Here is a 27,827-nt window from a genome sequence, read left to right as displayed (position 1 = left end):
TTTCCCCACTTTTGTGCTGGCTGGAGATGCACCACCCCAGAGCACAAACTTATCTTTGCTCGGGTTCCCAGAGTGGTTTAATGCACATTACACAGCATGAATACTTTGTAAGACCAAAGCAGCTCTGCTTACTGATGTCCTTGTGCTTGATGTGGTACATGAGGATTGGTTCTATTGATTAGCACTAAAATGTTGTCTCTGCCTATTTTTGCCTACTCCAAAGAAGGTTCTGCTGGCTTAAGCCAAACAAAACATTTTGTACCATTCCACTCAGCTAGCTGCAGTAGCTGCAATAGCCTTGTGATTTCCCTATGGCATTACTTTTGCCACCTTCCTGAGCCTGACACTAAGCACGAGGATTTTGACTGTAACAGAAGAGGTGAGTTCACCAAATACTGTTTCACAAGGAGGAAAAAAAGAGAAAAGAAAAGAAAAAAGAAAAGAAAATAAAATAAAAGAAAAGAAAAGAAAAGAAAAGAAAAGAAAAGAAAAGAAAAGAAAAGAAAAGAAAAGAAAAGAAAAGAAAAGAAAAAGAAAAGAAAAGAAAAGAAGAGGGAGAAAAGAAAAGAAAAGAAAAGAAGAAGAGGGAGAAAAGAAAATTCCCTCTTGTGCTTTGCCTGAACTGACAGTGTCTAAACCTGTGACAATGACGTGGCTGCTGCTGGCAGCCACAGCTGACAATGCTCTGGTGGAGGTGGAGGATCAGTCTCAGTGAATTCGTGGTAGGTATCTCTGTGCCTTCAGCTTTCTCTTGTGCAATTGCAACAAAATTCACCACCTGAGCTATACAGGACTACTCATTCAACAGGCACAACCTCCCTGCCTGAGGAAGTGCTGTTTATTCAGATAAGGGCTGTGGAGCATCTTTGCTGCCCCTTCAGAGCTCCAGTGACTTGGCTAGGAAGCTGCACTTGAAGGGTGTCCCTAAGGTGCCATTGACACACTTTCTTGGGTGACACTTCAGCTTTTCACACTCCAGGACCATTAATGCATTGTCCAGCTGTTGCCACACATTTAGACAGGCTACCTGCCATATGCTGATGTAAGATAAGTAATTTTAATCATATATAGGAGAGCAAACTTTTGAGATTTTTTTTATTTTTTCATCTTATGATGTCTTTGCTGGAGAAGAGTTGCTGCTGAGAATAAATCATTTTTATGCCAGCAAGAATACTTGTCTAGCACAAACAGTTTCTCCAGTAGAGAAAAGTTTATGCAGCCTACGTGAATTTTTAATGTAGCTACAGCTTTTGCTCTTAATATAACAAGGCTTCCTGAAGTATGTGTTCTGTCACTAGCAGCTCATTGCAAATGCCAAATATAAAATAATTAATAACAAAATTGACTCCCAAATTAAAGAAAAAATGTAGTGGTCCAGAAATACGCTCATTAATCATTCTGTAGACCAGTAGAAATCAAGAGTCGTGAATTAGCCCCTGTCCTGTTCCTCCCCTAAGACATGGCTTAAAAATCAGGAGTCATGTTTTTATAGTTAAATCAGTCTGAACTATTTTGCTCACTTTGTGGTAACTTGAATCTGTATCTCATATTTGGATCATATTTTCAATTATGATTTGAAGTTCCCACAACAGCTGCAGATTTCCTGTTTAAGGAAAGCCAAGATTCTCCGACACCTGACCCATTGTTGGTAAAGAAATGAATTTTGTTACTTTGCTAAAAGTGCAGGTGTTGGCCACTGTGAATACAGGTGGTATGTTTCAAAGACAGACAATAATCTACAGAATCAAGTAATACACTGGTCTGATTGTGAAATTTTATCTCCACATGCTTTTGAGTTACTTTTTTGTTTCCTAAAGCAAATTTGCCAGATAAATACTCTCTTTTCCCCCTTTGCATTTCAAATTTTGTGTCTTAAATATTGTTTCTACTGCTGTGCTTTAAGGACAATTTTAAGTCATTGTACACCACAATCCACCAGGACTAAAGCTGAAGGTAAAATTTCTGATACAAAAGCAGAAAACAGCCTGAGAGGTTCATAAAAAGGCCATATAAAGCCCAACTTTAGTTGCAGCAGTATTGTTAAATTCAAGCCTCAAAGAGAAGAAACAGGTGGGCATGGCAAAGGGTCCTTTATCCAGCATTACCTGGGGGGAGTGAGGACGCTCATGTAGCTCCCTGCTGCTTGAGCTCTTTTGGTACAGCACTGTGCTTCAGCTGCAAATCTGTGCAGGCAAAAACCTGTGTGTATGCTATGCCTAAATTGGGGAGGGGGTGGGGGGCAGATCTGCACATCTACATGTGGGAAGCAAGTTCTTATCACCTGCTGCCTGCAAGCCAAGCACATCCCCCTCACACATGAAGGCCCAGTTTTGCCCTGTGGTTTCCCCAGACACCCCCCTCCCTGCATCTCTGTGTAGCTGTTGCTCAAACAGGAACTGTTTTGCCTTTGCAGCCTTTAGCAGATGATGCTTTAATCTCCCTTTGGCATCTCCCTGTCAGTTGCCAATGCAGCCATGTGCACATCTGAGAGCAAATTTTCTAGGACAGCACTGGGAGGTAAAATGCTTTCCCTATTTGTTTTCTCTGCTTTCATCCTAGCTCCTCCTTCTTCCATCTCTGGCCCCTTTTTATATCCTCCCCACCTTTTGCTGGCCTCTGACTGCAAAAGCAAACTGGTACTTGTTGCTGGTGCTGGGACCCTTATATAAGTCAACCCCTGTGAGCCAAGAGTCTGAGCTGCAGTAAACCTGCAGCTGCTTCATGATACAGGAGGGTGATGGGGCTTACCACTTCTTGTGCCACTTGCCCCTGCCTCTCTTCTGCTTCCTTGGCCGATCCAGAAGGGCCATGCTGTGCCAGCCCACCTGGCTGCAAGCTGCAGAGAAATCCCTGGTTTGTCAGTCCAGGAGCCCAAAGCAACTGAAAGACCTTCCCAGAGCCACGAGCTTGTCCTACTGCTGGGAAATGCTTCTGTGCCCTTTCAAGCAGACATCCAGAGCTGCAGTTTAAAATGTCACTCAGAAATGTTCTGTGCCTGCAGATGGAAGGGGGGACGTGGCGTCTGCCAGCTGTTGTTTTGTCCACTATGAGACCCCCTTGCCCTCTCCAGAGATGCAGGTCCTTAGAGGAGTTACCTCACCAGAGAGAAAAACGTTGAATGATGCAGAGCTACCCTCCTTGTCATGTTTCTGCTTGTCTTGCTTAGGCATTTTTGAAACTCCTCTGAGCCCCCCACCCAGTGTTTTATAGGGTCCTTAGCACTGAAAATCAGTCTCAGCATGAGCCTCAGTCCCTCTCCTATCAGCTTTCAGTAACAATAAATGGAAAGCAAATACAAATCTTCACCCCATCAGAAACCGCAGCTGAAAAGATGTCCTATTGTTTCATAAGCTACTTTTATTTTGGAGCCTTCAGACCTGTGGCACATCCTCTGCAAAGGTTAAATTCAAAATTTACTGCACAAGCTAGGGAGGAAAGTCTGAATCTCAGCACACTTGAAAGTCCCCAAACCCCTCCAAAACAAAATGGAAGTGTCTCTGGTTCAAGGCAGCCTACACGGCAGCGAGCTGCAGGAGCTGTAAGCTATTATTTTAGTTCCCAAGAAAAGTAATTACTATAGCAACCAACACATCCGAATGGCTCTTTGGCTGCTGCCGAGACACAAACAACTTGCACACAAAGGCACATCAGAAACATGCTGTGTAAAATGTTCTCGGGTAGCTCTGTGTTTTCCAGAGCTCTATAAAATGTGCGTAACAGGCTTCTGAGAAATGACTGTCAGCATAACAGCAAGCAATTGTGCCATGCCACGATCCCAAAATAACCTAATCAATGGCTCAGTCTATTTGCCCCTGAAGAGATGAAGAAAAAAAAAAAAAAAAAAAAAAAAAAAAGCAGAGGCTCCATTTTAAGCCTATGTGCCGGGAAGTTCCCAGCAGAGCTGAAGATGCATGCAACAAACAGACAATAAAATGGTGGGGGAATGTCTCCGCTGATTTCAACCCCCTGCAGGCTTCACGTGCCAGCTCATCTCCTCGGGCTTATACAGAGAGTGTTGGGGAAAGGGATTTAATTACAGCCTTGTAATGCTGGAGGGTGTAAGAAGCAATGTCTGTGTTCTTTTCTGTGTTTGTGCAGCAACCAGCCCCCACAGATCACATCTCCAGCTGCAGTGCTGGGCACATCACTGCTGCTCTTACTGAACAAGGAAGTTTCTTGGGCAACAGCAAGATGTAACCACTGGCCATTGCTTAAGTATTACAGCATTTGGAGCGTCTCTGTCACATTCAAATCAAAATGCCACTGGTGTGTAACAGCTTGAGAGCTCCTGGCCTCTGCCCACAAAGCTGCACCACTTCATGGTGCCGAGACAAACACCCTGGCTTCCCCAAAACAAGAGATCTGATCCAAGCAACCTGGTCCAGGAGTATGTCCAAAGTTTCCTCACAGGACACACACCATGTCACCTGTCTCAAGGTGAGCAGCATTAACATCACTCTCCTGTTCCATTGCAGAAGGCAGCTGTGATGAAAATGGAGGTTATGGATCTGGGTAACTCAGAACAGAGTTGGATCCTATAGGTGAGCACAACACATCAGAAACTTGAATTTCCCTTTAAAATTATTTTCTTAACCAGTTGAGTCCTCAAGTCTTGCTCTGTGTCCAGAATAAACTGCAAATCACAGCTGGATTTAAGATAAAGACAAAATGAAGGAAGGAAATGTAGTGATGTAATTTATTACAGAACTGCCTGATGACCAAATTAAAAAAAGATCTTCTCATAAAGACAGAGTTTTGGTTGACTGTAGCCTTTTAAGTAAAGTTACTTTATTTTGGATTAAAGAAAAGCATGGGGAAAAAAGCAAAGTATTTTTAAAAATATATTGAAAAAATAAAGTATGTGTACAAAAATAGCATAAGCATGTATAATATCCAATGCTTCACTTCTGTTGTGCAAAACGATAGCTGCCCTGCAGGCTCCTGGAATTTCCAAGCTTCTGATCCCAGGGAAATAAATTCTTCCCTGTAATTTTTCTCATAACAACTTTATTATGTGATAGGAGCTGATAGTGTGTTAAATGGCTCCCCTAAACAAAAACCAAAATTAAACAAAACCAAACAAAAAACCCCAAACAAACAACAACAACAAATTTCTTTTTCACAATGTACCTTTTTTTCAGCTTTGTGGTGGGGAAAAGACAGGACCACTCACAGGCTGACTTTCCAGTTTGCCTTTTGTACTAAATAGAAATGTCTTGCCTGGTGTCGAGGAGCTGGGACCAGTGGGACCAGACACATAACCTGCCTTCATGTCACACTTTTTCTATACCTACTGTTAGAGCAGATAAATCCTTGTTCCTCACCAGCATTTTGCTTTTTGACTTGGGAAAGGCTGCTGCATTTTCCAAATGTGAGAGAGGGCAGATAAGGACTTGAGAGCTGGTGAGCTCTGCCCAACTGCTTGTGCAGAGCTGCAAGGCAGAGAAGTGAAACCAAAGTCTCAGAGATGAATAGCGAGCTCTTCTGAGCTGTGGAAGTGCCCTGCTGCCAATGCCAGGTGTGTTCAGGCCCAGTACTGCAGTTTTCTTCTGGAAAGAAAGAGGAGAAAATGAAAGGAGCTTGCATTTGACCATCAGTATAAGCAAAACTCAGTGTTGAACAAGGCCCCAAACCCCCACTTTTTTAAAAATAAGAATGACTAAAAAGGAAATCCAGGGTGGTGAGATGTTGAACAGGATTTGCTTGTACCTTGCTCTGCCCTTTCTCCACCTCCCCCATTCAGCAGTGGTAGAGGGGCAGGATGCATTCAGAGGTGAGCCATGAGTAATCCTCAAAGTCATGAAGCAGGATTCTTGGAATACCTTGCTCAGATCCTGAAGCTGACATTGCTCCTTACTGTTCCCTGCAGGATTCAGGCTTGTGCAAGCTGGTTTCTGCTCTAGTTTATCTGCCAGCTTGAAAACTGTGTGGCTGGTTCACAAACAGATTTGTCCCTGGTATTGCTTTTGCAAGCACACAGCCTTAGATGGCCACTGGGGCTCGAGTGGTCTTGCATCTGTGAAGGGAGGTGAGAAAATCTCCGTCCGTCCGTCCATCCATCTGTCCAGCCATTCGTCCATCCATCTGGAGCCTTCCTTATTGCAAAATTTGAGCTGCTCCCTATCCTGTCTTGCATGGGAGGTGGTACTGATGAGCAGAAAAAAGTATGTTTGCTTCAAATGTCGTTTGTGGACAGAGAGCGTGGGTTGCGAAGGTGCAGAAGGAAACACAGGAACTGCCATTGCTAACAAAGAAATGCAGATTTCCAAACCATCTCTGCCCAGCCCCAGGTGGGAAGTTTGGCTTATGTGTTCACTTGGAATTTGTACTTGGTCTTGTCAAAAGATAATGGCTGTGTTGGAAATTAATATTTAGCAACCTCTGGTTCACCGATTCAGGTTTTTTGATGGGAGTTATTGGTTCTTTGAACAAATATTGAAAATGGGCCCTCATAGGAATACAAATTGTAGTGAGGTGCTCTTTTGCTTTGCACTAGAGAGGTCAAAAATGTGCACATACATTACTTAAATGTTGCCGGGGTTTTCCCCGCAGACTGAAAATACCTGCAAAGACTGCAGAAATCGGTATTTCAGAGGATGATGATTTTTGATGGAGTCTGGGTCAGAGCCACAGCTTTGATAATAGCAGCCCCCCGGCCAGCAAATGCTCTGAGCCTGATTTACAGCCCCGTCAGCAGGCGCTGCCTTGTGCCGGGCTGAGGGAGGGCACAAGGGGAGCAAACAGCATTTGGTCATGCACGCTGTGCACGGGCCGGGAAAGCCGTGTCGTTGCGATGGAAGTGGGCGAGGGGAGCTGCTGGAGGCGATGCTTCGCCCCTCGAAGGGGCCGGGCAGCGCAGCCGCCGCCTCGCTCCCTCCCCTGGCATCCCCCCGCTGCCCCGGCCGCCCCCGAGGCGCTGCCGCCGGTGGCCGCCCCGGGCGCGGCTCCGCTCCGCCGGGCGCGGCTCCGCTCCGCCCGCGGGAGCGAGGGGGCTGCTCTGGCTGCCCTTTGGAGCTGCGAGCGCTCCGCTCCCGCCGCCATTGCTTCTTCCTCCTGGGCTCCGTGCTTCCCGGGCAGGGCTGCGGCTCCCGCCGGGGGGGCCGGGTTCGGGGAGCGATGACGGCGGTGCGGAGAGAGGCGTTCGGGCGGATGGCCGCGGAGGAGGGAGGCGGAGAGGTGGAGAAGTTCGTCTTACAGTCGGACAGCGTGAGAGTGGAGATCCTGTCCTTTGGGTGCATCATCACCACTCTGGAGACAAAAGACAGGGATGGGCAGTTTTCAGATGTTGTCCTAGGATTTGACACTTTAGAAGGTGGGTTTTAATACGTTTCTTTAAAAAAAAAAAAAATTAAAAACGCACAATCGGGCAGTTTAACCAGCACTTACTAGTCTATTGCCACACTGCGTGACCTGCTTGTAAGGCCCCCTCCACCCCTCCCCACCTCCCCAAAATCATGGGCTGAAGAGATACAGTTAGATACAGTTCCTGCTGCCTTTCCTGGGCTCTGTGGTGGATGTGGAACTGGGACACTGGTGGTGGTGGTGTGCCACTCTGTTGTGGCAGATCTGAGTCATTCCTTACCTGGCAATGATGGAGGCCTTTTCTTCAAATCTGCAAATACAAGATCCCATCAAGGCTGCGTTAATCAAAGATGCGCAGCACTACCGAGCTGTGTGTCCTGTGAAACGCTGGGACTGCAGACTCCTGGAGACCGCCCATCCTGTTCCCATGGTTCTGTTTAACCGTGTGCTGTTTCTCTGGCCAGGTTACACGAGGAAGCACCCGTTCTTCGGTGCTGTCATGGGCCGTGTTGCCAACAGGATTGCAAACGGGAGGTTCAGCCTGGACGGGAAGGAGTATCAGCTGTTCCTCAATAATGGGCCCAACAGCCTGCATGGAGGAGCCAAGGGATTTGACAAGGTGAAAATTCCAGTGTCCTGTCAGCATACAACCTGTGGGGTTGTGGCAAGAGTGTGTGATGTCTACACTTCTGAACCCTGTAGAATTTCCTGGTGGTTACTGAGTTGAATCAGGTCAGAAAGTGCTGTGAGTGCAGGAACACGGGGAAGTGAGACCCTGCAGGCTGCTGGGTTGGTTTGTCTTTGCCTGAGTTTGCAGGACTCACTTATGTCATCCTTGGATGCCAAGCTGAGGGTTGCTGTGCTTCGTCTGTGTGACTGCAGCCCTGAGCCTCATGAGCCCCTGAGTTCTGACAGGGTTGCTCTGGGCAAGGGCTGTCCTGGGCTGCTTCTGCACAGCCTAGGTTGGGACACAGCAGTGAGGACCAGCCCGGGAGCAGTGGAGGCTCCTCAGGCACCAGCTGCACCACCCTGGATGTGACATGGAGTTGTTCACGTGCCCAAAGAAAGCTTCCATGCAGACTCATTTCTACCTGCAGTCTCATGGCTGCTACCTGCCCATAGCTCCTCTCAGAGTCAGAAGGACATGAGTTTGCAGAAACTTATCATTGTTGTTTGCCTGTGACAGCACTCCCCAGTAAGGGAAGAGCAGGGTGGTGCTGCAGGTTCAGTCATTGCATTGCCCCCTTTGGTGCAGTTTCCATCCTGCGACAAAATCCCCAGGCTGTCACTCTGCCTCACAGCAGAGGGGGATTAGATCAGGCCTGCAGAATGCCCCAGGATCCAGGATCACTGTCTCTCCTTCCTAGCCCTCCCCTATGACCTCCTGAGACGAAACAACCTTTCCCTGGCCCCAGGGCATGCAGCTTTTTTTCTCTCCTCCCAAGAGCTGCTGCTCAAGTCAGGTATTTGTATACAGATGGTAAGAGCAGTGGAGGACCTCTTCTCTTGAAAGCCTTGCTGATAACCCTGCTCCATTGCAGAGCAGGCTCAGAAGTCTCTCCTGAAGCCTTGGGGTTTTTTGGATGAAGTACATTTCTAACCAGCAAGTAGCTGATCCACCATTTCCCCCAAAGAGCACATGAATGTGCTGGGTGCAGCTGCTTTCATGGGGTTAATGGGTTTTTTTTGTGAGAGGAATCCAGGCTGATGGGAAAAAAGCCAGAGTGCCTGAAAAAAAAAATCACAGTGTGAACTGGCATCAGGTTGGGATGAAATGCTCCTCAGCAGCCTTAGAAAAAAGGGAGTACTGGGGATAGCTTGGCTGTTGTACCTCCAAAGAGGACAGTTTGGTTGGTTTAAAGTTTCTTTATACAGCCTGACACCTGTGATCTGCAGCTGAAAACATGTGTTTCTCCACACCCAGGCCTTCCAGGCTGTTTTCTGCAGTCAGGGGATGTGGTCTCTTCTTCTGCTTCTTTACCTTTCTTACTTGCTGAAGTCTCACCAGCTTGCTGGGGAGAAGGTAGTGACATCTCCCAGCTGGAGCTTTGTGTCCTCTGGCCCACAGGGCACGCTTGGACACCTGCCCAAGACCCCCACCAGCCAGGAAACAGGCATTGTTCAGAGACAGTGAGCCCTAGCTGGTCAACCCTAACAAAAAACACACACTGGCACTTAGCTGTGATTATCTTGGTCATCTTCTGAGCTTTTCCTGATTTTGCAGACATCAGTGCTGCGGTCAGCATGTGGTCTGATGAGAGCATCCTGCAGCTGCACTTACAGGGCTGCAGTGTGCTGGTGGATTTTTGAAAATAACTCTCTTATCTTAAAAAAAAGTAGTGATACCTGTACGTTTCCTGGACTTTAATAGTTTTTTTTTCCAAAGAACTTAAATAGAAACTCATATTTAAATCCGCAGCATCCTTACTGTAGCTGTGGGAGCTGCAGTCAAACTGCACACTTTGTTGGAGGGCCTACTCTGCAGCCAGGTGTATTTGTCACCCTTAGGTTCTGTGTTTGGTGAAAATGCTGGCTTTTGACCATGCCCCCATGTTGGTGATCTCTGTGTAGGACATGAGAGGGATCAACTCAACAGCGCTACCTTGGCCCTTGTTCCTAAATCTGTCCACTTTGATTAGACACTAACTATTCCTCAGGGAAATGTGAAGCTCCAGAGAGCCTCCTGTTGGACATCCATCCTCCCAGCATGAGGTCCATGGCCAGGGCCAAACAGGCTGTCAGGGCAGCAGTGTGCTGGCTTGCTTGCCTTGCCAGCATGTTTGGTTCCAAGCTGAGTACTGGTGCTGGTCTCTGGCAGGGACAAGAACCAGAGAGGTCCCAGGTCTCTGGATGTGTCTGACAGCACATCTGGTACCATTTAGCCCAACCCCAGGCCCTGGGCAGGAGTCCCAAGTGTGTTCTTACTGTCCTTGAAGCCAGTGCCTGGGTGGCAGCTTGTTGAAGTGGTGTTGCACATGAGAAAATCCACGGAAAGGGGGTAAGTCCAGCTGCAGGGCAAAAACCAAATGTGTGGACTCTCAGGTATGGCATAACACAGACTGGAACAGATCCTTGTCAGACTGCCAAATTGCCTCCTTTGTTTGGCTGCTCAGTGGAAAGCTTGTTCCCTGCTGGTGGTCCTGGCTGACCAAGAGCAGGCTGGTGCTTGTGTTTTCCTTGGAAAGGTGATTGAAAAAGCCTTTGTTTCAGTGCAACATCCCTTGTGTGCCTTTTGTCCCTGTTTTTAGCCCAGCCTGGGGCAGAAGGGAAGGGCTCTGTGTTCCCATTCCTGTCCCACCAAGGCCGTGCTCCGTGCAGGTTCTCTGGAGCGCCCAGGTGCTCCCAAATGGTGTCCGCTTCTTCCGGCTCAGCCCCGATGGTGAGGAAGGCTACCCTGGTGACCTGAAGGTCTGGGTGACCTACACCCTTAGTGGCAGGGAGCTGGCCATCAACTACCAGGCCCAGAGCAGCAAGACAACCCCCATCAGCCTGACTAACCACGCGTACTTCAACCTGGCAGGGCAGGTAAGTGTGGGGAGATGGGCCCCGTGGAGAAACACTGTGCAGGGGCAGAAAGCCTGGGGATGGGATGGTCATTGGCACCAACCTGGTCTGGGGACACATCATGGTTTTGGGGACACAGCAGTGAAGGTTGTCTCTGTGCTTCATGGGCTGCATGCAGGAAGGGGATTGAATCATGTGGATCTCAGCTGAGGACAAGTCTGCATCCAGATGAGCATGATAATTCTTTTGTGTGTAACTGGGGAGTTTTGCTCTCTTGGTCCCTTGGGAAGATTAAGGAGGAGGTGCAGAGCTGGCATGCCCTGGTGGTGGCCTGGCATTTCTTAATTGTGTTCTGCTGGCATTTCTGAAAGGGTGATGCAGGTTGAAATCAGGGCCTGGAGTGGTAGCACCAAAACACCCAAGTCAAAATGGGCAGAAGAAACATCACAGAAAGGGGATGTAAGGTAGCCAGGATTGCAACTAGCAAGGCTGCAGCAGCCGGATGCAGAGGGCTCCTACACACCTGTACAGGGTCTTGTTAACCACATGGACAGTGAATTGCAGCTGTGTCTTAATCTCACAGTTTATAACTGTGCTTGGAGGAAAAGGATCTGAGAAATAAAGTATTGCTGGGCAGAGCCATAGGATAACACAGTGCAGTCACATTTGGATGTGAGACAAAGGCTCTTAAAAGTGTGAGAGACAACCCAGCCCCTCCGAGCAGGAGCTGTGCCCAGGCTGCTGCCCTGAGAATGGCTGTGCAGTTGTTGTTGCTGGTGCTCCCAGAGGTGCAGCAATATCAGCACGTGCAGCGTGCAACTCAGGTGTGCTCCAGAGGAACAGGAGACCTTTGGGCACAAAATTGCTGCTCAGATTAGATAGTGACCTGAAGGTTCAGCTTTGATCCTGCTCCCCTTCCAGCCCAGCAGGTTCCCTGCCCACACTCCTGAGGCTGTGGAAGAGGAGGAGGAGCACACCCCGGCAGCAATGCAGATGAGACAGGAGGATGGGTTGCATTTCCCCTTGCTTGCTTCCTTCCCCTTCTCCCTGCTGCTGTGTGCTCAGTACCCAGCACGTTTTGGCTCATCACTCTGCAGGGTGGTAGCCCTCAGTGAGGTACTAGACAGACTGATGGCCCCATCCCTGTGGGATTTACAGCTCCTATGGCCCATGAAGGTTTTTGCCTGGGCTAGTGCCTTTGTCCTGTGCCCAAGATCAAGGTGGAATGAGGGTCAGGAGGTGCTCCAGGCACTACCAAATCAGCTGGGCAGCACTGTGCACTGTGATTTCACAACTGTGCTTAGGGCTGCTTGAACAGTGGCTGCAAGAGGAATCCCAGCATTTCCCATCCTCCTGCAGGGCTCCCTGGATGTCTATGACCACGAGATCTCCATTGAAGCAGATTCCTACCTGCCTGTGGATGACACCCAGATCCCTACTGGTAGGCAGTGCCGTGCTTGTGGCACCAGGTGGAAGTGATCCTTCTGAGCAATGTTGGTGGGTGTGGGCAGCAGCACTGCTTGGCAAGGGGGGCACACCAGCACCCAGGGGACCCCAGGCACAGCGGGGCCCTCACCTTTGGGTGCAGTCCCACTTCATGTGAGCAGGGTGGGCAGCACCAGGTGCTGGTAACTGGGTCCATCACCAGCCCCAGGGAACAGGCAAGAGCAGCAGGAAATGGGGCCAGAGGCACAGGGGATGTGAGGTTGTTATGTGAGTCCATTCAGGAGACACGCTCCCTGTGGATTTGGAGGAGAAGATTCTTCGGTCCAGGTGGCCTCTGCTCAGCTTGATGTGCCATGCTTGTGGACAAATAGGGGAAGAGCTTAAGGCCATACCCAATCCAGTGGCCGACTTCTCCCTGCTGCTTTCACCATGGAGCTGTTTCACATCTTAGTTGTGGCCAGCTTGCTACGACTGCCTTTTGCAGTTCCTTCTTGTGTGGGTAGTCTTAGTCTTGGGGTGAAAATAAGATTTGTGCAATTATTAAAGACAGACACTTTGTGTGCAATGCCTGCTGTATTTTATGTAAGTGCCTGAATTGGAACAGTTTAATTTTTTTTTTTTTCAAGGCATTTACTCTGCCCTCCATGCAAAACCCCTCACTTTTGGGTTGGGGTGACTGTTTTGCACTGTGTTTAGTATGTCCTGGGGTTGTTTGTGTTGCTTTATCACAGGACACTGCATGCCCACAGCAGTCTTAACAAGGACAAGGGAGAAAATGCTGGGTTTGTACATATACAATCTTTCATGCATTTTCTTGCTCCTTGTCTGTGCTTTGTCCCTGCTAAGTACAGCAGTGTCCCCAGGAGCTGCCAGCTGTGCTGGGGACATGGTAGGTTTTGCTGGCATGTGGCTGAATGGCTGAGCCTGCTGTTCCCCTTGCTTAGGGGAGGTGGCTGCCGTGCAGGGCACTGGCTTTGATCTCCGGCAGCCTGTGGAGCTGGGCAAGCACTTGCAGAAGTTTCACCTGGATGGCTTTGACCACAACTTCTGCCTGCATCAGGGGCAGGATCGACGCCTCGTGGCCAGGTAGGCTGGGACCTTGGCAGGAGTCCCCACCCCTGGAGCCAAGAGGTGCCCGTTCAGCCAGTCCCATGTCATCCTCCGTTGGCATCTCTGCAGGGTTTTCCACCCGCCCTCTGGCAGGACCATGGAGGTTCACACCACCCAGCCTGGCATCCAGTTTTACACCGGAAACAACCTGGATGGCTCCCTGAAGGGCAAAGGTGCTGCCACGTACTCCAGGCACTCGGCTTTCTGCCTGGAAACCCAGAACTGGCCCGATGCCGTTAACAAGGTGAGCTGTCCATTCCCCTCCCATGGTCACTTGGGTCCTGTGGCAGGGGACATACCCCCACCACGCTCCATGTCTCTGGGGCACTAAATGGAGGAGCAGAGTCTGCTTCTCAAGGGGACACTGCAGATGCCAGAAGTGAGGCAGGCAAACGTCACCGTGGCTTTAGACAGGGGTCAGTCAGCGCAGCAGGGACTGGCCCTGTGCAGCCCAACTTCCCAAAGCTGGGGGGTCCAGAGCGGATGGCCCTGCTGGGGCCTTGCCACATCCTCTGCCTGGATTCAACCAGCAGTGGGACTCACCCACTCTGCCCGCTGGCAAGTCGCGGGTGGTTACACACTGCTGCTGGAAATGGCTGGGGGCAGCTGTGGGAATATGTCTTGGGAAGAACAAAGGCATGCAGCCATGCTTTCTGGTCCCATGGAATGGAATGTGTTCAGTCACTGATATGCTGCTGTTTCTCCCCAGCCTCATTTCCCCAACGTCCTGCTCCATCCGGGTGAGGAATACAACCACACCACATGGCTTGTGTTCAGCACTGCTTGAGGAGAAGGGCTGCTGACTCCCAGCACTGAGAGGGGTAAGTGCCTCTAGCAGCCGAGCCAGAAATCCTGCCAGGTGCCAAACAGAGCTTTCCAACCACCCTGGGTGATGCATCTGATACAGGAGCCTTTATCCTCTGTGGTTTTCACATGTGGTTTCTGCTGGCTTTAGCTCCTGTCACCACCTCTGCTGCTGTCTGGTCTGTGCAAAAGTCTCACACTCTGTCCAGCCTCTCACCCTGGGCACTGGGTTTTGTTTTGCAGTAAAAATGCACTGAAAACACCTTGTTTAGGGGCATGACATCACAGCTCCAACTACAGCAGGGGAATATCTGGTAATATTCATGTGGAGCATGTGGGAAGGCTGATGCAGTTGTGGTTGTTACAACATCTGCTCCTTCCATCAAAGTGCTCCAAGTGGTGTACAGTGCTGATGCAGGACAGCTTTGAGGAGGACAGTGTGCTGGGATTATCCCAGCTGGCTGCCCTGGATGCTCTGGTTAAACTCCTATGCTCTGTCTTGGTTGCTGAAGTGGGCACACCCATTTAGTCCTGAATATACGACTGTAGGAGAAAACCTGTCATCCTAGCACTGTTTCCACATGAAATCTCCAAAACCTTGTATGAGGGAACTATTTGATGAAAACCTCCATGTTTCTGAGGGTTCAGAAAAATTGGCACAAGCCAGGGGATGACAGCACCATCCTATTAGGGAGCTGGTAGCCCACTCCGCAGGGAAACAGGCTGACATTAGGCATCATGTCCCACCTTCTCCTGCCATGCTGTTGCACCCATGGCCTGCAGCACTTCACCATGCTTCCTCAGCTGCTCTTCTGCTCGGTATTCCAGTGTCTCTGGGTACTGAAAAACAGGTACCAGTAGAGCTGTCGTGTCAGTCTGCAGGTTTATTGTGGAGCAGAGCAGGTTCGCCTTGAGTACAGAAAAAAAAAGGCGATGAAATTCCAGAGCAGTGGCATACGTGTGCCTTGCACCAGGTACACAATGCACAACCAGTAAAATATTCCAAACACCTATCACAGGCTTCAGGCATTTGGGCTGCAGGGTAACATCTGTATCAGCCCGCCACAGTGGGATTTGGTGAGTATGGCCAGAATCCACCTGGAGCACCAATGGCCATGGTGAGCCCCGGAGAGGATCCAGGCACAGCGAGGACCAGGAATAAAGGCCAGAGGATGCTGCAGCAAACAGCACCTTCAGGATCTGGACTGTTGACTCATCCACCAGAAAAGCTCCATGCAGTCATTATTAACAGGAAATCTGTTTCTTCAGAACCACGTGTTACCCCACATGTAACAAAGTCTTCTTGTAATTTCATTTATAAACTGTTCTGCTGTGGTTTACACGGTGGAAGCAAACTGCTATGATAGATTTCATTAAGCCCAAACAGGCCTGGCTTTCCATTTCAGTGCTTACTTGTTGCTGAAACTGGCCTTTATTTCTGCTAGATAGCCAAATGCAGCAAAAAGAAAAGATGCTTTTCACCCCTCTGCCTACCCTACTGTTCACAGTCCAACACTGTTGCCAGTCCCTTGCTGTGATCTGTGTTGAAGTGCTTTATCATACAAGTCCTTTGTACAGAATGAGGACAACTGGACACACCTATACACAAATAAAGACTCCTGCAGGTTATGTATTTGCTGTAAGAAATTGGGATCATTCAACAAAGCCATCTCCGGGATATGGGCTGCTTGACAACCATACCAGTTTCTGTGAAACAGGTTAGAACTCCTGAGGGCAGCTGAGATTCTTTCATTTTAAGGACCTTCCCTCAAAAAAGGAAAGCACACCTTCAGATATTTTAAAAAGTTTTCTTTACATCAATAGCCTAAGGAACTAAAAAAATGCAAGAAGTGAAACTAGCAAATGCCAAGTTATTAATTATTTCTATTACCTTTAGAGGTTTCTGCATATTTAGTTGCTTAAAAGATGTGTTTGGGAGGCAAGTTTATCCTTACATTTTTGGGCCATCTGGTATCAACAGTCAAACACCAGAGAATGAGCTTTGCAGAATAAGCAGATCAGGCAGAAAAATGAATGCCCTCTAAATATCAAGGAATGAAAAGGGTATATGCAAATTTTTATCCATCTGCAGACAGAGATGGATTCTAAATTCCATTTTGAAGAGAACAGGAATCCTTTCACCAAAGACATTCAACAGTACATGTGAAAAGTGACTACCTTGAGAAGACACCAGCTGGGATTAGTGATTCCCATTTTTGACATTTTTCATCCACGTTACATGGCACACAGCTAAAATTACCCAAACGTTAACAGAAGCAGCAGGGTTACTTCAGAGAAGTTTTAGTTAAAAATACACATTTTATTTCAATGTGCCAATAAAAAAGTCCCACATTTTCGTATCACAGGAAGTTAATTCATACAATAAAAAGAGACCTGTGCTAGTCTATTGCTGTGACTAACTCAGAAGACCCAGATCATGCCAAATTTTAGTTGATATACTCTTCTATCTACATTCTTACATTTACAAAGACACCACAAAATCCCTTATAATAATGTAAGCAAAATAGCTTTCTTCCTAAAAGATTAACTTCATAACTTTAATCCATTCTTTCAGGACTTGCACTTCGTTGAGGGCTTCCTGATGGTGAACGGCTGAAAGGAAAACAATCCACAATTAACATTTCAGTAGTTGCTTGGGAATCACAAATACAGGAAAAAGCAACAAGAGTATACCAGACTGGCTCTTTTTAAGCACTTTTTAAATAAAATAACCAATCACTACTGACAAAAGCTAACAGGTTGATGATCTGGAGATAACACTTTTTTTCTTTACTGTTATTTTTAAAATGAAATCACTGCAAGGCCATCTAAAGGGTATTACTTATAGCGACTTCTGAAGGGGCATGATACTTCTTCACTGCTCTGATACAGCAGCTTGTCAAAACCTGTCACGGCAATCACTCAGCATTTATGAGTATTCTTTGATGCTCTTGTGATTGACATTAAACTTGTAAAAATTATCTATTAAAGAATTCTAATTAGAGAAAAAATGCTGCTGTTTCTGTCATTCCACAAATTCTACACATTACTCTGTGCATATACACAGAGAGAGAACTATTTACTGACTTACTGCAAAAGAAAAAAATAATCTAACAGCACTGAACATAAGAGGTCTGATCTTCCATTCCTTGACTGCTGTGCCAGGGTACTCCACTCTACCTTCCCCAATGTCAGTGTAGCTTTCAATGAGACTGAAAGCTGATTTTCTACATTTATGCTATGCTTTAAGCTCATCAGTCTCTGTGCAATATAACTGTTAGTTTTATTGGAACCAAAGGGAACAAAAGGAATAGGGGAGCAGACAAGATACTGCTACATAACCCTGAGCATTTATCACCACATACATATTACTATATAGAAAGCCACAACCACATTATTGCTGTGAAAGAGATCTCAGCAAAATACCTTTCCAGTACTTTGCTACAAGCAGCAATCACACTCCTCAGCAGAGATCAGTGCAGACACTAAAATGCCAACTCTACGGAGCCTACGCTATCAGTAGGGACACCAACGTACCTTCTCTTTGGAGACGGTGACCGGGACTTCGACCGGCTGCCAAAACAGAAAGCATCAATGCAGCTTAAATGTCAAATGCAACTCTTACGTTTAAAAAAGCCCCAACCTATCAGAAAGCAAATCATAAGGAATCTAGCCAGAAGGTCTTTCCCATCTCAGTTTTCAGATCAACTTTTACTCTGACAGGGATTCTCCATTTATTTACTGTGGAGATGCATTTTAAACAACTTTCTTCAGCAAACAGAAAAACAAGGGGTGGTGCTAAGATGAGGCTTTGAGAAAAGCAACATCACCGGATTGCTGTTTTAAGAAAAGCACTAACACAGTTCAAGCTCTTTATCTCATTGACAGAAAAAATTAACAGACTGAGCACAAAGGCACAAAAAATTAGTACTATGTTGGAAAACATGAAGAGTTAATGAAAACCCAGAGACAGATAAGGAACACATTCCCAAGAGCTGCAGAAGAAATGCTATAATTTCTGTCATATCACAAAGAAATTAGCTGGGGACCCCTGTTAGGGGGATATTTTCCTAAAGGACCAGGCTGTGTTAATCATGCAAACCTAAATCTGAGATGCTACTGCAGGCTGTGTGTGTGTGCGCTCACCTCTTAGCCGGCGAGCCAGACTTTGATCTGCCATGAGACCTAGACCTGCAAGGAAAGACACAGCTCAGCAGGGAAACAAGAGCATGCAGGTTCCCATATTTAGGACAGGACTCACACCCAGTGGATGAGCACTGCATGCTGAATACACAGAATCCTGCACATTTCCAGGGTTTTGCCTGTTAAGTTTCCAAAGAAGTGTTTTTAAATGGATGCTGCACATGTTGCTCTGTACTTTGGTCCCTATCTGATGAGCAGTGTTTGCTGATACAGGTGGCAGGAACACAGGAACAACCCAAATCCTGACCAGTATTTTCAGAGAACTAATAAAAAGCCATGCAGGTTTTATTAGCCTTGAGCAGCATCTGACACTGCAGTTGCAGACAGCTCATTCCTAGAAATATCTTCTCTGTGAAGGCCCTCTTATATAGCCACTTACTTCAAGTTTTTTTTTTTTTTTTGTTCGTTTTTTGTTTTTTTGTTTTGTTTTTTTTTTTTTTTGTTTTTTGTTTTTTGTTTTTAACATTTGAACTCAATTCTTATGGAAAAAATGTGGGAAATATCCACCTTTGAGGCTGCTGCACCACAGGAACACTAATACTGCCTGAAAGCCTCACTGAAATTTTGAGGTTCCCTCTAGCACTCTACATTCCACACCCAAGGCTTTCCAGAACAATTTCCAGATGTGTGTTGTGACACTGTCAAACCAGCCAATGTAATGTACTCATTTAATCGGTCTCCCTCACAAACCCAGAGCCTGTCTCTGGGTGCAATGCATTCCTTGGACTCTTCTGTGAAGAAATAATATTTCAGTTACATAAGCACAATTCTTTTGCCACTTCTGCCTAGTTGTATATTTCTAACTTCCTATGCCTCAGTCACTTAATCCCTACTTACAATGCCAAGTGTTACACAATAGTCCAGAAGTGTCACTACAAGTATCCTTTACCTTGCAGAAAACCAGCACGGTACCAAAAAGAGAAAACAGTGGTGGTAATATCAAGATGTTTTTCTCTTTTAGGGTCTGCTGACTGTAGCTGTTTCTGGCTCACCACTGACAGTGGACAGGGATAAGCCATGATGAAGTCACGTTGGAACAACCAGCACAAAGATTCAACAGGGTTTAGCCACAGAAACACACTGCTATACTGCCTTGGGCAACCTTCTTCCCTCTTTACCAGCTTCTGGACTATTTGTGTGAGTTTCTGCTCTTAATTAAGCCATCTGGTCTTCATCTCTCCTTTCCCTTACAACTCCCATCATTGCTTGCTGTCCTCAGAAAATGCCACCTTCAGCTGTGGGCTTTTCCACCTGCTGCCATTAGCTGAAGCCATCCTGTATTTTAGTGTTTCTTCATGGTTGATTGTTCCTTGTTTCAAAGAGCAGCCATTAAAACCAGCACAGCAGGCACAAGGACAGGCTAGGCCATAAGCAACTCCATATCCAGAGCAGAATTTCCATTCACTCTTGTTCTTGTCTAGGACACCCAGTCACCCCTGCTGCCAGGACAAGGCTCCATGAAGCACAGGCTGCACTTACTATCAAGTAAAGTATAAGGGAATGAACAGCATCCTTGTGACACGTTTATTGGTGCACAATAATTCTCACAGATGTTTATCTCAAACCAAAATCAGCTCCTGCAGACTGACACTGATATTCAACAGAGCTGGAACTGCAGCTGTAACACTCAGGACACCAGCAAGCCCTTCAAGCCTTGCCTGGCTGCAGACAATAACACATTACTGAAGGGCATCTTGCTTTCTCGGAAAAATAATGGGAAGAATCCACAATCTTGTGACTGCTACACGAAGAAAAATAAACTTTTGAGATTAATTCTACATTTGTTAGCTGTTAATGCAACCCAATCAAACCAGTATTTATGATGACTATGGTAACCTAGATGTTAGTGGTATGCCAAAGAATAAAAAGAGGAAGAACAATCTTCTGCACTGCATTTTAAAACTATGGACCCCTAGGTTAGTGGAGGGAAAACACATCTTTTTCTGGAAAAAAACTTAACAGTTGTTAGAGAGCCTATTGAGACTTTTAAGCAACTTTTACCAACTACCTATGGTCACATACCTGCTTCGGGGCCATGTAACCGATCTGGATCTAGATCTGGATCTTGATCTAGACCTGAAATTAAAAAATTGAGATAAATTAAAAACAAATAAACTCAAGAAAAAGTAATGACAATAACAGCACTATGTAAATTGTCATTTGTGAACTTAAGACTTACATGATCATATACCTACATGATCATTACACATTTTAGACAAAGACATTCAATCATGGGAGATGCCACTGTCTCAAGGTAAGGGCTCAGAACTCATTAGCACACCTGTAGATTTAACTAGAATTGTCAGAAACATTTTAAAGCATGCTGAATTCTACAGATCAGCACCTTTTGAAATCTGCTATCCAATACCTTTTGGAATCTAATTAAAACAAGAAAACAGTAACAAAAATAAACCAAACAGTAAAAATTAATCTTAATTACCTTGATCTCTTCAAGGAAGCTGACCGTGACCGGCGGGGAGACACAGACCTGGACCTTCGAGGAGACACGGACCTGGACCTACGATAGGAAGCTGACCTGGACCTACAAAGAAAGCAATTCCGAGAGTTGTTCAAGTATAGCTTTTTATGGGCAAAAGAAGGCAACAGGAATAAAAGACAAACTCAAACACACCTCCTACCACGGCTGCGGCTGCGTGACCGGGAATACCTTCTTCCTCGGGACCTCGAGCGGGATCTGGACCGGGACCTGGGTTTAGGTTAGAAAAAACAGGTATCAGCAGACAGCTGCAGCAACCCACACCTGTGAGGCCCTGCTGAAGTCAAAACTTTTTTCAGACAACTAAAGAACTAGCATCTGTCAGTTGGAAAAATGTCTGGGCCTACTTGTCTTGAGCATTTTTACTACCTAGAAAAATGTTAAAAGCTGAATTACATTGCAGAATTACATTAGAATAGAAAACACTGTAATGCGTATTTAAAATAAACCTTGCAAGTTTGCAGGTCGACCCTCTTTGGCCCAAGGTCTAGCAGATCTAGACGATCTAGAAGTATCTATAGGCGAGCGCTGCATCTAGGTAGGTGTTCTCTTCAATCTAACGACGATCAAACTGACAGCCCAATGAGCCAGGGTGAGGCTTGATTGACGCAAGAAGATTTTTCTAGGTGGGAATGTGGTCAATCTGGTGTTCCTCTTTCTAAACCGGAGGGGGGCCCCAATTGAATGCCAAATTTACTGTTTACGGCGGTCACCGTCTCAAATTTTCTGCCCTTAAAGAATAAGGTGAAGCTACGTGTAGATGGCTCGAGGGGATCTGGCCTCTTATGCTGATCACCTCAAGGTCTAGGAGGATCTTAAGTGTCGGATTTGCAAGGCGCCTCAGCATGAAATCTTAAGGCTCGTGACATTCTGAATCAAGGCGACTGACTCAAACGAAGAAACCTGAAAGGTTTTGACCAGGTTGATTATTAAGATATTAACATTTGATAGAAATAGCAACAAATTGTAATATATACCTATACATTTATTCTAGCGTTAAAGTTTAAAGAAAACTGGTGTAACATTGTGTTCTTTGCTAACAAGAACTAGACAAAAGCGAGCTGGCGAAGCAACGCAGCCGCCCCGGCCCCGCACGTACCTGCTCCTCCTTCGGCGGCTATAGCGGTGACAGTCATAGGCATAGTGGCCTTTCTCACCACACTCGTAGCATCTGTCGTTGGGGTCGAAGGGGCGCCGGGCAGGGGGCCGGTCGTAGCGGGAGCGGCGCGGCATCCCTGTGGAAACTTCCACTCTGACCCTGGAGCCGCAGATCACCCTGGAACGAGTCCACGAAGGGTCTCGGTTAAACCTTTCAGTCCGTGATGAACCAGAAGAACACAGGGACCGCCGAGATAAACCCCGGTTCTCTGTCGGCAGCCTCGGCAGACACGTAAAAAGGACACGTACTTCCCGTCAAGTCCACGGACAGCATCTTCGGCATCCCGGGGGTCTTCGAACTCCACGAAGGCGAACCCCGGCGGGTTCCTGGCGATCCACACGGTTCTCAGAGGTCCGTAGTAGCTGAAGGCTCTCTCGAGCTCGCCTTTGCCGGCGCCCGTGCCCAGGTTCCCCACGTACACCTTGGTCTCTGCGGGGACGAGCGGGGCTCAGCGCGGGGCCGGCCGCGGGCTCAGCCGCTGCCCGCCCTGCCCCGGCCGCCGCCATCTTGTCCGCGCGGCCCCTTCCCGCCTTCGCCGCGCGCCCTGCCCCGCGGCCGCTGACGCAAAATGGCGGCGGCGACAACGGCGGCCTCGGCAACGGCGTCGCATTTCTCCCCTTCCCACGGATGCCCGCCCGCCGCCAAGCTCCCCGCCGTAATCTCCTCTCTCCCCGAGTCGTCTCCCCCTCCCACTCGCGTAGCCGCCCGCCGCCCGCGGCCCCCGGCGCGCTCACCGCCTCCATAGCGGCCGTAACGCGACATCCCGACGGCTCCGCCGCCCGCGCGCACGCGCCGCCGCACGCGCCTGCCCCCTGGCCTGCTCCCCCGCCTCCCCCGCGCGCGGCGGCGCGCATGCGCGGGGCGGGCTCACGAACGGGAAGCGGGGGCGGCGGCGGGAACAGGACAGCCTTTCCCTGGGAACGGGAGAGCCTTTCTCTAGGAGCGGGAGAGCCTTTCCCTGGGAACGGGAGAGCCTTTCTCTAGGAGCGGGAGAGCCTTTCCCTGGGAACGCGGAGTCCCCGTCCCGCTGCTGCTGCTGCTGCTGCAGGTGGTCATCTGCCCGTTGGGAGCACAGCCAGCGCGGCTTTTCTGGCCTGGCATCTCCTGAGTGGGAGCGATCCCTGGACGCATCCAGTATTGGAGGTGATATCCCCATCAGCTGGTGCGTAGCCGCCTCTGGAGTGCAGGCCAGTGCTTGTTCTTAGGAAACAATTAGATTTTCTCTCCCTGCTTTCTAATACACGAGCCGTGGCTGAAAGAAAGCGGTAGCTGAATGCAGTGGCACAAGCCATTCATACACAATCCCTGTAGTACTGGAGAGGCTGAATTGGGACTCTCAAAAAGAAAGGAAAAAAAGGAAACGGCTCCTTTAAGCCTGCAAAATTTTATACCCTTTATATTTTTTGTTTTAGCACTTTCAAAACTGTTGCAAATTCCTAACGAATAACCGAATCAAGGACTAGCAGCTGGAAGCTCTGTAGGAGTGCTGCTGGCATAGGGCAGGTGTGGGCTGGGGGTGGATGTTGGAATCAAGTTTCCCACCTTCACGGCAAAGCCTGCTAAAAGCACCTCTACAACCAGGAGCAAAAAAGGCATTCCGGGGAAGAGAGCGCCCTGCAGCCCCCGGTGCTCCCGAGCCGCGCTGCGCCCATGGCTCTGCGGCCCCGCTCCCGGCGGAGCGCTGGCTGGGGATGCCGGACGGGAACAGAGTGAACAGCACTTGCTGTGCTCCAGCGGAGGGGATGGGGAGAGAGCCGCCTGGATAACGCTTAGCCACGGGCGGCGGAAGGGCTCGGCACCCGAGACGCGCTGAACTTTCACCTCCGAGGTTTTGTAAGAAGGCAGAGCAATAGATGGAGTGTTAGATGCAACGGGGAGGCGTAAGGTGATCACAACAGTGGGGTCTGAGGCTTTGCTGTGTGCCTTTAAAAACAAGCTGACTCCGTGGGGAATTACAGAAATGCAGCTTTAGGCAAACCAGTTGTGTGAATGTCTGCTTAAAAAAAAAAAAAAAAAAAAAAAAGGCGAGTTTTGCTAAAGACAAATCTTTACATGGAGGCAAACCCAGTTCTGACATGAAGAGCAAAGCAAAAAGATTGACTGCATCTGCTGATTGATCTGGTTGCTTTCTAGGTCCTGGATGTAGGAAATATGAATGACTGGCAGAGAAAAAGCCCTCTAGATTGGGAAACGTATGTGAACAAATTGGTGAAAGTTGTTGCTGTTGAGAAAAATGAATATGAAGGATGGGTTTTAACTGTTGACCCAGTTTCTGCCACGTAAGTACCAAAGCTTTTATGAAAAACAAGATTTTTAGGAGGAGAAAAGGTTCTAAGGCTGAAGCAAACTTACTTGGAGCAAAAATGTAATGTTATCTTCTTAAGTTACAGCTTCTGCTGATGGCTGCAGCCTTCTTATCTTCTGGTTTGTACTTCCTGTGCACCTCATCTCTGGCTGAGCATGGGAAACTAAAAAGTCCATGATTTAGAATAAGCACTGCTTAGCAACAACCAAAATATCAGTGTGCTAGGAATATTATTCTCACTGTAAATTCAAAACTCAGCACTGTGCCAGTGTGTAGGAGAACTGCTAAAAAATCAGTTCTCTACCACCTGACTGCATGTGTTCAAGGTGAAGGTTCACATCTTGTAGCCAAGGCTTCAGCAAACCCAGATCTTCATGCTAAGCAAGTAAAGCTAAGTGAACAGCATATTAAATCACACAGTATTATAATTCCAAGTGACTTATTCTTATTTAAAACTTATATATTAACCTATACTATTAGCTCTCAGCAATCCATGTGCTAAAGGTTGCTTTTGGTAATATACCAAACCCTGCTTTACGAAGGGTGCTGAAGTGCTTTTGATGCTTTAGGTGTTGAAATCCTTTGTCTAGAGTTCTTCCATTGGTGTCTGGCTTTCAACTCCAGCCAGATGCCCAGGAAGGTGTTGAGGCTTCTTTGGAGAGCAAGAAGGGAAAATCAGGGGCACTGGACAGAAAGTGGTACCACACATCTCTGGTATCTCAAGTGAGTAACTTGAAAACAGGGTTTGAAAGGCAAAATGCACCCGGGAATGGGCAGATATTTGTCTCCTTGTTGCCAGAGCTCTTTCATACCTTATTGGATGTGAGCTTGTCCCATATGAACACAGGCTGGAGGCTGAAAACTAAAACATTCAGCTTCTGATGTGTTTCAGAAGAATTGGTTTTTGCTTCAGCTCTGAAGTTGCTCCAATAATCTCATGAAGTTTCCTATCATTTTGGTAAGGAAGGTTCATGCAGCTGTGAGTGATTCTGGTGATGGTCCATGCTGAAATTAAGGCATATCTTGCATCCCAAAAAGTCACTACTTCCACTAATGGTGGCAATAATAGGCTAGTGAAGTGCTGGCATCAAGGTCTGGAGTTGTGCTTCCCAGAAGAGGAATAAAATGGTTTCTGATGCTGTTTGTTGATACAGGAGGGAGAGATCCTAGAAATATAACCAGCTGCCTTCCTACTTGCATTTTATGACTTCTGAGATGCAAGTGCCCTTGGGAAAACAGCATGCTTCTACAATGTGAGCCTGAGCCTTCTGTAGTGTGTTCCTGTTGTATCTTCATTTTATAAACTGGCAACAGTCATAAAAAAAGTATTCTTTTAGCAATGATCAATAAATATGACTGTTCTTTCATTAAAAAGTTCTGGTGTTGTTAGCTGCCTTCAACATTCGAAGTGCTGTATGTATGAAAGTATCACTGTTTCTGAATGTTGAAATGTTTTAGGTTCTTCAGCAGTGTTGGGAAAGCTGCACAAAAATATTTAGATTTCCAGACTTTATTTTTTCAAAGCAAAGTGTACGTTTATATTCTGCTTGATAGTGTCTAGAGCAGTTTCAAATTCAAGACCAGCAATTCCCTGCAGAGCTCCACATTTTTAGTATTTTAAGGGTATAGCAGCGTGCTTTTGAAAGGAAAATGCTGGGTGCTGGGTATTGCCTAAATACCTGGATTAGACTGATGCTAATGAGCTCTTATCTCCAAAACCTTGGAGGCTGCTTCTCAGTCTTCAGTTAAGAACAGGAACTTACACAATCTTCCTTCCTTGACAGCATTGTCCTCGCAATGTTCCCAGAGAACGAGAAAGGATCCATATCATTCGTCATGGGCCACGCCATTCAGGAGGTCGAGATCCTGCAAGAAGGGGACAGTGACATGAAGCGCCGCCTCGCTCACATCCTCGAGCCAGAGGAGTGCCAAGCCTACAGCCCCGAGGAGCTGGAGAAGAGGAAGAACGCCTTGAAGACGTGGCTGGAGACAAACCACATCCCCGTGGGCGAGCAGGGGGAGCTGGGCAGGACGCTGAGCGTGGCGGGGGTGCTGACCATCGAGCCCCCGTATGGCCCCGAGCAGTGCAGCAGCACCAACGAGATCATCCTGGCCCGCGTGCAGGGCCTGCTGCAGGGCTGGCTGCAGGGCTGCAGGGCTGCCTGCAGCAGCAGCGCCGAGCCTGCTGCAGAGGCTTCTCTCTAGGAGCTCTCCTGCTTTAGGAACTGGGCTGTTTCAGGAACTCTCCTGGGTGTCAATGCTCACTGTTTGCACAAAAGCTGCATTTCGGGTACTTTTGTCTTGGCTTTTTTTTTATGTAAAGGAAGGAATAAAACAAAAAGTATAAACTCACAGCACAAGCATTTTTTCATGTGCTATTTTTATTAGAAGCAAGCTGTTGTACTAAACCGATTTATCAGTTTAATTTGTCAGAGTTCTTGTAACAGTATTGTAAAGGATGATACATAATACATTTAAACTGTTTTCCCTTTAAAACTAGTTTAATTATCGTGCTGAAGGTACCTTTATTTGAACTGCTTAGCAGATTCTTTTTCCTTTTTTTTTTATAGAAAGAGAACTATGACACCTGGACTTCCCAAACCAAATTGAAAAAAAAATGTTCAGAAAACTGTTTTGTTGTTTACATGGCTGGCAGTTTCCTTGTTTTTCCATTACTGTTCTCCTAGTTTAGAACATGAATTACAATGCACGTCCAAGTTTGTAAAATTATTAGGGAAGGTTAGCAGGCAAATAGCAGGTTTTAAAACTTATCTATATTTGATGTTTTAGAGCAGCAGTGCTTGGGAAACCAGTGTTCTGTAAAAGGAAAATGTGTTGCAATTCAGTAAGTTTGTGTTTCTAGTTTATACCAACACATGATGCAGGAATAATTGTGTGATTATTCCTGAGATTATTAATGCAGTGAGGAACATTTAGAAGCCTCATTTATCTCAGTTATTTGTTCTGCCTTATTAGGAGATTAGCACATTGGTGTGCTCAAATGCAACTGGAAAGTCTGCCTAATCCTTGTTCTTAAAAGGCTGTTCTCATTCGTGCTGGCATTTACCTACAATTACTTGTCATCTGTCAGGTTTGTGTTGATTTTTTCTTAAAAAATGTCTGCTGCACATCCATTACTGTGTGTGTCTCCCTGGAAAGGTTGGGAGATGGCAACACACAACAGCTCCAGCTGCATGTCAGACATGAGGGGATAAACCAGGGCCTGACCTCCCAAGGCTGCTTGGGATGGACCCGAGGTGTGAGCCATCATAAGGGAATTGGAGCAACTGGGGGATGCCTTGTTCCAAGGCAGGGCCCACTCCTGAACGTGGAATAAGACCCATGGCATCAGCTCCTTCACGCTCGGCACAGGCAGAAGCCATGATGGGTCACGCGTGAGGGGTGCCACACGCTGCAAACGCTGTTGGTGGCTGCCGCTGGGGGCTGGCGGGGCACGCTGCGCTCAGCAGCCCGGGGGCCGCCGCGCCCCCTCACGT

General features: G+C 47.3%; 3 protein-coding genes and 1 long non-coding RNA gene across 7 annotated transcripts; 3 read left to right on the top strand and 1 right to left on the bottom strand.

Moving 5' to 3' along the window:
* The first annotated feature begins 672 nt into the window (after positions 1-672).
* Positions 673-4,239, top strand: LOC110474834 (uncharacterized). The gene is made up of 3 exons (XR_002466164.3): positions 673-722; positions 2,414-2,517; positions 4,099-4,239. It is a non-coding gene; the product is annotated as an uncharacterized LOC110474834 (long non-coding RNA).
* Positions 4,240-6,938: 2,699 nt separating this feature from the next.
* Positions 6,939-20,930, top strand: GALM (galactose mutarotase). Of its 3 annotated transcripts, XR_004147953.2 has the most exons (9): positions 6,940-7,312; positions 7,767-7,921; positions 10,621-10,827; positions 12,166-12,247; positions 13,197-13,338; positions 13,432-13,606; positions 14,072-14,183; positions 19,331-19,506; positions 20,825-20,930. XR_004147953.2 is itself a non-coding variant. In XM_031504200.2 (8 exons), the coding sequence occupies exons 1-7, from the start codon at positions 7,117-7,119 to the stop codon at positions 14,147-14,149; spliced, it is 1,035 nt and encodes a 344-aa protein (XP_031360060.2). In that variant the 5' UTR covers positions 6,939-7,116; the 3' UTR covers positions 14,150-14,183; positions 20,825-20,909. The 3 variants fall into 3 exon arrangements, 2 of the variants coding, with proteins under 2 accessions (XP_031360060.2, XP_021394269.2); XM_031504200.2 differs by lacking the exon at positions 19,331-19,506 and having other exon boundaries at positions 6,939-7,312; positions 20,825-20,909; XM_021538594.3 differs by lacking the exon at positions 20,825-20,930 and having other exon boundaries at positions 19,331-19,664.
* On the bottom strand, positions 15,031-22,836 carry SRSF7 (serine and arginine rich splicing factor 7). The gene is made up of 9 exons (XM_021538596.3): positions 22,760-22,836; positions 22,274-22,454; positions 21,966-22,142; positions 21,002-21,076; positions 20,810-20,911; positions 20,392-20,445; positions 18,313-18,357; positions 17,704-17,739; positions 15,031-16,779 (listed from the first exon to the last, which is right to left on the bottom strand). The coding sequence occupies exons 1-9, from the start codon at positions 22,785-22,787 to the stop codon at positions 16,725-16,727; spliced, it is 753 nt and encodes a 250-aa protein (XP_021394271.1). The 5' UTR covers positions 22,788-22,836; the 3' UTR covers positions 15,031-16,724.
* Positions 22,837-23,083: 247 nt separating this feature from the next.
* Positions 23,084-27,464, top strand: GEMIN6 (gem nuclear organelle associated protein 6). Of its 2 annotated transcripts, none has more exons than XM_021538597.3 (3): positions 23,084-23,187; positions 24,159-24,304; positions 26,115-27,464. In XM_021538597.3, the coding sequence occupies exons 2-3, from the start codon at positions 24,177-24,179 to the stop codon at positions 26,533-26,535; spliced, it is 549 nt and encodes a 182-aa protein (XP_021394272.1). In that variant the 5' UTR covers positions 23,084-23,187; positions 24,159-24,176; the 3' UTR covers positions 26,536-27,464. The 2 variants fall into 2 exon arrangements, with proteins under 2 accessions (XP_021394272.1, XP_077646755.1); XM_077790629.1 differs by having other exon boundaries at positions 23,108-23,212.
* The last annotated feature ends 363 nt before the right edge of the window (positions 27,465-27,827 follow it).

This window comes from Lonchura striata, unplaced genomic scaffold (assembly GCF_046129695.1).
Source record: "Lonchura striata isolate bLonStr1 unplaced genomic scaffold, bLonStr1.mat Scaffold_149, whole genome shotgun sequence".
Classification (NCBI taxonomy): Eukaryota; Metazoa; Chordata; class Aves; order Passeriformes; family Estrildidae; genus Lonchura; species Lonchura striata.
The sequence above is the reverse complement of the archived record's forward strand: the minus strand, read 5'-3'. Positions and strand labels throughout refer to the sequence as shown.

Excerpts from the sequence above, each read along its gene's own strand:
- GALM (XM_031504200.2), top strand. The coding sequence starts at position 7,117 with ATGACGGCGGTGCGGAGAGAGGCGTTCGGGCGGATGGCCGCGGAGGAG. Across the intron at positions 10,828-12,165 it reads ACTTCAACCTGGCAGGGCAG|GGCTCCCTGGATGTCTATGA; the intron begins GTAAGTGTGGGG and ends ATCCTCCTGCAG. Across the intron at positions 12,248-13,196 it reads TGACACCCAGATCCCTACTG|GGGAGGTGGCTGCCGTGCAG; the intron begins GTAGGCAGTGCC and ends CCCCTTGCTTAG.
- SRSF7 (XM_021538596.3), bottom strand. The coding sequence starts at position 22,787 with ATGTCGCGTTACGGCCGCTATGGAGGCG. Across the intron at positions 21,077-21,965 it reads AGCCGCCGAAGGAGGAGCAG|GTCCCGGTCCAGATCCCGCT; the intron begins GTACGTGCGGGG and ends ACCTAAACCCAG. Across the intron at positions 20,912-21,001 it reads AGCCGCAGCCGTGGTAGGAG|GTCCAGGTCAGCTTCCTATC; the intron begins GTGTGTTTGAGT and ends CTTTCTTTGTAG.
- GEMIN6 (XM_021538597.3), top strand. The coding sequence starts at position 24,177 with ATGAATGACTGGCAGAGAAAAAGCCCTCTAGATTGGGAAACGTATGTG. Across the intron at positions 24,305-26,114 it reads GTTGACCCAGTTTCTGCCAC|CATTGTCCTCGCAATGTTCC; the intron begins GTAAGTACCAAA and ends CTTCCTTGACAG.